The following is a 7,500-nucleotide window of genomic DNA, read 5'->3' as shown; positions in this document are numbered from 1 at the left end:
TGTTTTCTTGCGTGTCAGAGGAAGGGTGGGAGTAGATAAAAACAGACAAAAAAATAGCTTCTTCGGAATTTTTGTGAAGTAAAGGAATAAGGAGGAAGAGAACGGAATTAGACAATGGAAGAGATATAAATGACAAGGAATGTGGAAAAAGAAATAGAGGACAAGAGGGTTAGGGAGAGAAGAAAGAGTGAGGAGACGAGGAACGTTGAGTGCAAGAAGGGTTGGGGGACGAGCGACGGGCACTCGCTGGCTTCCCATTCTACCGACGCTTATTTTTGTACAAGTAGCGAGTGATACGCAGCGTAGGTTTGCCGTCGGTCCGCGGTCCGTCTTGCCGCGTCTCTGAAAACGTGCGTTCAAGCGTGGGCAGCAAAGTTCCACATCTTGGATACTATTAGAACCTTTAGTATTGCGGAATAATTTGTTTGCCGAATCGCCATAAACTATTCAACGAACACGGATAATCACAGCGGGGAATGAAGTGATTATCAGCGATCGGCTTTAGGCTTGTTCAAAGATGTTCAGTACCGGTACTTCATATTACAAACAAACAAGCAAGTGGAAGGTTCACGTGTGATTTATTTTGTTAGGGTGTGTGTGAATGAATGGTGATATGTAATATGCATGATACTGTATAGGGATCCTTAAAAAGAAACTTTTGTTATCGTGTGAACCAGTCAAGATAGGCATAACTTATTTCATATTGAAAAACCCAGTTACAAAACTTGTTATCGGGCAGGATGTTGTAAGGAATGGATTATCTCTTCTAACTTGTTTCACTACGCTTCCGTTTTGAGCAGAGTTCTCGTATCTTCAATTTCACTTGGAAAATGAGTTGAATGAGTTCCACTGCGGACACGGGGAGGTGCCTGTACGCAAGCCGTCGGCGCCCTTGCATCGACGGCGTGAGGCAGGAGTATATCCTGGAGAATATTTTTCAGCAACGTCAGTGAGGGAGTTAGCGGACAAGACGTCCCCATAAGAGGGTCGCGGTGTATCGTGCCATAAATTCCTGTGCAAGCTCCTTGTCTTGCCTTGCCGTTTCCCGGGACACTTGATCGTCGCGTCGTACAGCACAGATGCTGTTCGGTTATCAAGATGTTATGAATATATCATGACTTACTTGTTGATTTTGATGCCATGGGGGGGGGGGGGGCTTTATTGTTATGCTTATTATAGTTACATTTATCTTTATTTTGATGTTGATTATGTTTGTGGCCGAGTTTACTGACGTGATTATGTTTCTTTGCAGCGGAGTGGGAGGAGAGTGGAGCGCGTCGTCCCCGTGTTCCTCCTTGACGTGCTCGCCACCGCCCCGCCCCGAGGATCTCGACGACTGCTGCACGGGACCAGCACCCCCGCCCGCCGCCCACCCCACGCCCTCGCCCACGCCCACGCCGGGGGCCCAACCCACTCCGACCCCGCACTCCTACGGCAGCCATGCGGGCCAGCTGACGTGCATGGCGCCCAATGATGGCTCGGGCGTGCGGGTGGGGCGGAAAGGCGGTCACGACGGGGACCAGTTAATGGGCAGGATCGGCCCGGGCGGCCAGGTGGGCCAAGCGGGCCACACGCCACACAAGGACCGGCCTCCGGATACGCCCTCCGCGCTGCCTCTGCGGGTCACGCGCCGCAACACCCCGGAGGAGGTGGCGGCCCACCGTCGCCGCCGCCTGCAGGTAGGGCACATCCGGAAGCGGACTGGCGAGGACGCGACGATGGGTGGTGAGAGGCGCGCCAAGCTGCCGCGGGCGTCCCCCCCGCCCTTGCCCGTGAACGGCGTGCGGCGCGTGAACGGATGCATGAACGGGAGCGTGGAAGGCGAGGCTGCCCTTCTCGACCGGCTGGGCGGGCTGGCGGGCGCGGGGGACAAGCGCGGGCGGCACCACACCCGCACCTCGCACGCCCACAACAACCATAAACACAACGGGATCGCAGGTGACGCGTTGCACAATGACGTCGACCACTTGTTAGGTAAAAACGGTGTCAAGTGTTTTAACGGGACACTCAATGAACGAATCAACGGCACGCTAAAGCCCGAGCGCATGAACGGCTCTGCGAAGCCCGAACGCGTGAACGGGACGGCGAAGTCTGAACGTTTGAATGGCACCATACGAAGTGAACGTATAAATGGCACCGTGAGAAGTGAACGCGTGAACGGCACGGTCAGAAGTGAGCGCCTGAACGGCGCTGTTCGCCCGGAACGTGTCAATGGTGTGCGGCGAGTGAGCGGCGAGCATCACAGGCGTAAGGCAGACCTCCAGACCAACAACAACACTGAACCGCCCATGGTCCTGCCCACCACGCCCACTCTCCTCAATGACGCCCGGACCCCCCACCCCCGCCCCCACCCCCCCAACGCCGCCAAGCGTGTATCTCAGGGAACCCCACACCCCACTCAGGGCTTAACTTTGAGCTGTGATGCCGGTCTAACGCCGCCCACCACTGCTACCCACACCCCCTCGGCGGCCGCCCACCAGCCGCCCCTCTCGCCCACCTCGGCTCGTTGCTCGGCTAAGTCCTCCCCTCCGCCCGCCTACACCAACGGCACCGCCCACACCACCTGCAAGAGTAGGAGCAGCTCGGCCAGTTCTGGCGCTGGGTCCTCTGTTCCTAGCCCCGCCCCCAGCCCCGCCCCGAGTCCAGCCCCGAGCTCCGCCCCCAGCTCCGGAACCTCCACGCCCACGCCCACGCCCACCGTGAGGTTCCCGCCCCCGGAGAAGAAGGAAGCTGCCGACGTGTGCCGCTGGCGAGACTGCAACCAGGTCCTGGACCCGACCACCTCCCTGCTCGAACACATACAGGTACGTGTCGCCTCTGGCCTCGCGGGGCACGGGCCAGCTGTGCCCGCCGCGTCCGAGCCCTTCGAGGGCAGGTGTCTTCAGCCGGACGACGATTGCATTCCACGGCGGTTTTCCTTTTCGATCACCATCTTTTAGTTACCTTAGTGAACCTCCCTATGCATACCCGGTGAAAGACCCTTGTTTTCTATGTAGGCTCATATATGTCATATATTTGAAAATTAGTGACGGTTAGACTCATTCTTGATTCGCTTGTGGTTAGAGAACATATATGTTTATTTCTATATTCCATTACTTTGGGAAAAAAAGTCCTGTTTAAATTTTATGAAAAATTGTATGTATTTTTGGTCCAGTTGTTTCTTGTGTTCTTGAGCGCCTGGAAACCCATTCTCCATGTTCAAAATATTGAAGGTGTGAGTCAGGGACCATTACGCTCGTGGGTAGGTGTAAATGTCTCTGATGGTTTTATCTATCAAGGTGCTTGATGTAGTTTGCAAATTAGCAAGATTATGAATGGCTCGAATATGTTCCAGTAATGGCAGTATGTCAAAGAGATATTGAGTTTCAAACTTTTTTATTATTTTTTTTCTTCCTGCTGGGTCATCATATTTATTTATTAACATTCGGAAATCTAAGATCACTGCACCCATTAATGTCCATAAGTCCACGCTAGGAATCTTCGTGTATAAAGCGCTACCTTGGAAGCATTAACCAGAGGTACCTTGCTAGTGTTTCGTCGTTGGAAGGAAGCCTTGGCCGAAGGAAGACTTTTCAGGGACGGGCGCGGCTCTGGTTCGCACTGGCTTAAGGCCCGGATGAAGGAGAGGGGGAAGTAGAATTGAGAAAGTGAAATGTGTTTGTGTCATTTGAGAGCTTTTGGGCTCTTGTTCTCCTCCTCCTCTCCCCCATTTTGCTTATCTCTCTCTTTCCTTTCCTCCCCTGCTTTCTTTCTCCATTTCTCCCCCTCTCTTTTTCTCTCGTGTGCTTTCCCGCTTTGTCGTAGCAGTGGCATTGAAAAGGGATTGCGAGACTCGGCATTAAACGCATAAGCATATGTGAGAGCCCCGTCTTCCCCTCCGAGTTTGAGGTTTCAAGTTCGAGTGACTGAGGGTCCCAGATGTTATGAGCTGTCAAGAAGAGGAGGAGGAGGAGAAGGAGGAGGGGGAAGAGAAGGAGAAGCAGGAAGAAAAGTAGAAGGAGAAGGAGCACTGGCGGTAACAAATAAGGCAATATATATAATTGTTTCATGTTCATCCGGATTTTTTTTTTTTTTTGGCGCTGATGATAGTGAGGATGGTGAGCCGCACCAACACGGCGTAGGTGGTCGTCCCCAGCTGGTGTGAGCCGCATCTCGTCCCCAGCCACTACCACAACAAATCAGTCTTGCCACGTTTTGTACCATTTTTTTCATTACACTTTCATTTATAAAAATCAGTTTACTCTGGTTTTATGTTATCGCATAGTGTTTACTTACTGCTTTTGTGTATCTTTGATGAATTATTGAGAGAGAGAGAGAGAGAGAGAGAGAGAGAGAGAGAGAGAGAGAGAGAGAGAGAGAGAGAGAGAGAGAGAGAGAGAGAGAGAGAGAGAAAGAGAGGGGGGGAGAAAGGGAGAAAGGGAGAAAAGGAGTAGCAAGAGGAAGAAGTATTAGAATAGATTAGATGAAAAGAGAGAACAATAGATTGTAGGGTGGACTAAACTCGAGTAGGGTAGACATAGTCTGTGGTAGAAAAGGAGATAAATATTCAGTACGTGAAGGAAGGAAGGAAGAAAGAAAGAAAGAAAGAAAGAAAGAAAGAAAGAAAGAAAGAAAGAAAGAAAGAAAGAAAGAAAGAAAGAAAGAAAGAAAGAAAGAAAGAAAGAAAGAAAGAAAGAAAAAAGAGGAAGGAAGGAACAGGAGAGCAGTGTGTTCAAACAAGGGGAGAGGAAAGAGTACTGGAGATATATAAAGGGAAGAGATAAGAAAGCAAAACACAGTGTATGAAGGAGAAAGATAAAAGGGTATTTAGCCTTTGGAGGTAAGATGCGATACGGAAGCCTTGGTGAGACTTGCTGGAGTAGAATCCCTGATGGGCAGAGAGAAGGCGCGGAGTGTTGGGCAGTGGAAGCAGGGAAGAAAGGTGTGGAGAGGGAAGCGAGGAGAGAGGATGGATGGGAGGAAAGGGGAAACAGAAAAAAGGGAGAGAGAGTGTGGTGTTCTGTTAAAAGGAGTTGGGGTGGCCCCCCCCCTCTCTCCCCCGAAAATGTTTTATTGTGGATTTCAGTTTCCAAACTTTGCGGGGTAGGATTGTATGTTGGTTACGTAACATAGCGTGGACAAGTTGCCTTTTCTGTTGCCGGCAGCGGAGGGCTAAATACTGCATGAGGACGTGGTTCGTTTAGATGTTGGCTGTAGTTGGTGGTGAAAATGGCGGTACAAGATTCGAGGGTTTTCCGTTTCCCATTTAGCCTTCATATCGGCACGGGTAAGTCTCAGTGTCAACAGAGGTTTGTGAAGGATCACCCGCGTGTGCATTGGAAGGCCAGCCTATGCTTTCATCTGCAGAGCCCGTTGTGTGGACGCGACCTTTCTCCGTTAGTGCAAGGTCAGGTTCCTAGATTATTGGGCATATTGACCTCTTCAGCCTACACAAGATCATGTTACAGCAAGGCTCGTATTTCATGTTACTCGGCATCTCTTTTATGTTACTAGGTTTATAGCGTGTAGGGTTCACTGTTTGTGTCAGCACAGGCTCGCCCTCTAGGGCCAGCAAGTAGTAGCCTCTTGCATCAACAGAAGGTCAGTGGCTAGCTCATAACAAAAGTGACAGCAGTCTTACTTTGACCACTCAAAAGGTGATTTCATGTTCCGTTAAGTGTCAGCCTCTTGTGTCAGCAAAGGTCAACCGCTGCACCGGTGTGTGAAGCTGACTTGTTACATTCGTTACAAGGATCCGAAGCGCGAAGGGCCACGAGCACCGTCATCAGTGTTCGTGCGAGGGGTCAGTCGCAGGCCGGACGTCGCCTCTTTATTATTCTATTTGACAAGAGACACTGACATGGCTGTAGTGGGGCGGCTGTAGAGCTGGTTGAAGTTGGAGAAATAGATCTAATGCTTATGGAAGTGGCTGCGGTAGATCAAGGGGCGGTAAATGTGGTCGACGTGTTAGAAGTAGATTGCGAGCCAATGGGGAGGACTGAAGTAGTTTTATAAATAGACTCAGCTTCGAATTATAGTGTAGAAGTGGGTCTAGAGATGGCATAAGTTTTTAAATAGTAGCAGACGCTTAAGTTTAATCCGCTGCGTCTGTACTGGAAGTGCTAGAAGTTCTTGGTAAGTACAAAAAGCTAGTGGTGTTGCGTGCAGGTTAGTGGTGACTACAAGCGGCGTAAGTGAAATGGCGTTGGTAGACGCGGCCCGGGTCGTGTGGATCCCAGCACCACCGCTTCCACCCTAGTTCCTACTCCCCGAAAGGATGGGTCCGAGAGAGGAGGGGAGAGTGGGAGGGGAAGGTTGGAGACGGGAGAGGTGGATCGATGGAGCAGTAGAGGGTGATGAACGAGACGGTGGTGAGGAGGATGGGTGTTGGCGGGACGGGAGAGGAAGGAAGGGGAAGAGGAGGAAAACGGAGAAGGAAATGCGCGCTAGCAGGAATGTAGAGATGGAAGGCGAGTTGATAGCTGTAGGAGTGCACAAGGGCGGGGCCGACGAAAAAAGCGCGCTAGTAGGGATGGAGGGAAGCGGGAAGTGTCTAAGTAATCACGCAACAGAGGAGGAGGGAAAAGCGTAAATGGTAAAGAGGGAAGTAGGCATTGGAAAGAAAAGGAGGGAGAGTACGAAGAGAGATGGGCGGGACAGGGGAGGGGGTGGAGGGAGCCAGAGAGACGTGAGTGTACCCATCAACAGAGAGGGTAGTGACCGGGACCGTCCGGCACGCACCACCATGATACCTGGCCGTGTTAGTTACCACCTTATTGCCACCGCCACGAATATTGATGACAAGGCCGGGGTAGTGTATCGTCAGTCACAGTAGGGGGTGGGGCAGGAGAGGAAGAGAAGGGAAGGAGAGGGGGGAGTAGTGTGAAGGAGCTTCACAGAACGTCTTGCCTCACACGCTGCCGTCTTGAGTGTGTCTGGGTCGTGTCTACTGCGGCGCGCGTCCTCACCTCCTCAAGGTCACATGATGCGCGGATGACGTCATTGCTTGGCTACCGAGGATACCAATCGCAAGGGAGAGGACGTTGGTAGGCGGAGTCGCGGCAACCAATCAGCGAGTGTATGTATTATGACGTAACTTCAGTGAGAGAGAAACTCGCCAATAAGAGCGTGGAAAAGAGGCGCTGAGCTGCTGATGGCTAGTGGAAACCCAAACTTTACGTAATATTTAAGATATTGTGCTGCTGCAACAGATCAATTGTATAAGCGGCGTCACAAGACTACCTGCATGACACCTGCCTGAATTGAGCAACCACGGCAGAGCCATGTGCTGGAGTGGTGGTGCCGTGGAGATTAATACCGTGTGGAAGTTGTTGCTATACAACAGCTTTGCCTTAGATTACCGCTCTCACGGTATTTACAAATAATGGGTTGATTGTATTTATCTGAATTGCAGTTATGTTGTTAGATATTTTGGCATTGTTATTATTACAACCTGATTCCACATTGATAAACTTCTTGCAGTATCTAATCGTCGTTGATAGGGTTCCGTATTCCTTGTTG

General features: G+C 51.0%; 1 protein-coding gene across 1 annotated transcript in view; it reads left to right on the top strand.

The window, feature by feature from the left end:
- The window catches only part of LOC125028997 (mucin-5AC-like), a 225,497-nt gene that overhangs the window by 195,376 nt on the left and 22,621 nt on the right, over positions 1–7,500 (top strand). Inside the window, exon 2 of the mRNA XM_047618693.1 lies at positions 1,253–2,804. Within this exon, the coding sequence (XP_047474649.1) occupies positions 1,253–2,804 (1,552 nt within the window). The remainder of the gene's footprint in view (positions 1–1,252; positions 2,805–7,500) is intronic.

The sequence above is a fragment of the Penaeus chinensis genome, chromosome 9 (genome assembly GCF_019202785.1).
Source record: "Penaeus chinensis breed Huanghai No. 1 chromosome 9, ASM1920278v2, whole genome shotgun sequence".
Taxonomy (NCBI): Eukaryota; Metazoa; Arthropoda; class Malacostraca; order Decapoda; family Penaeidae; genus Penaeus; species Penaeus chinensis.
This window is presented reverse-complemented; position numbering and strand designations above follow the sequence as displayed.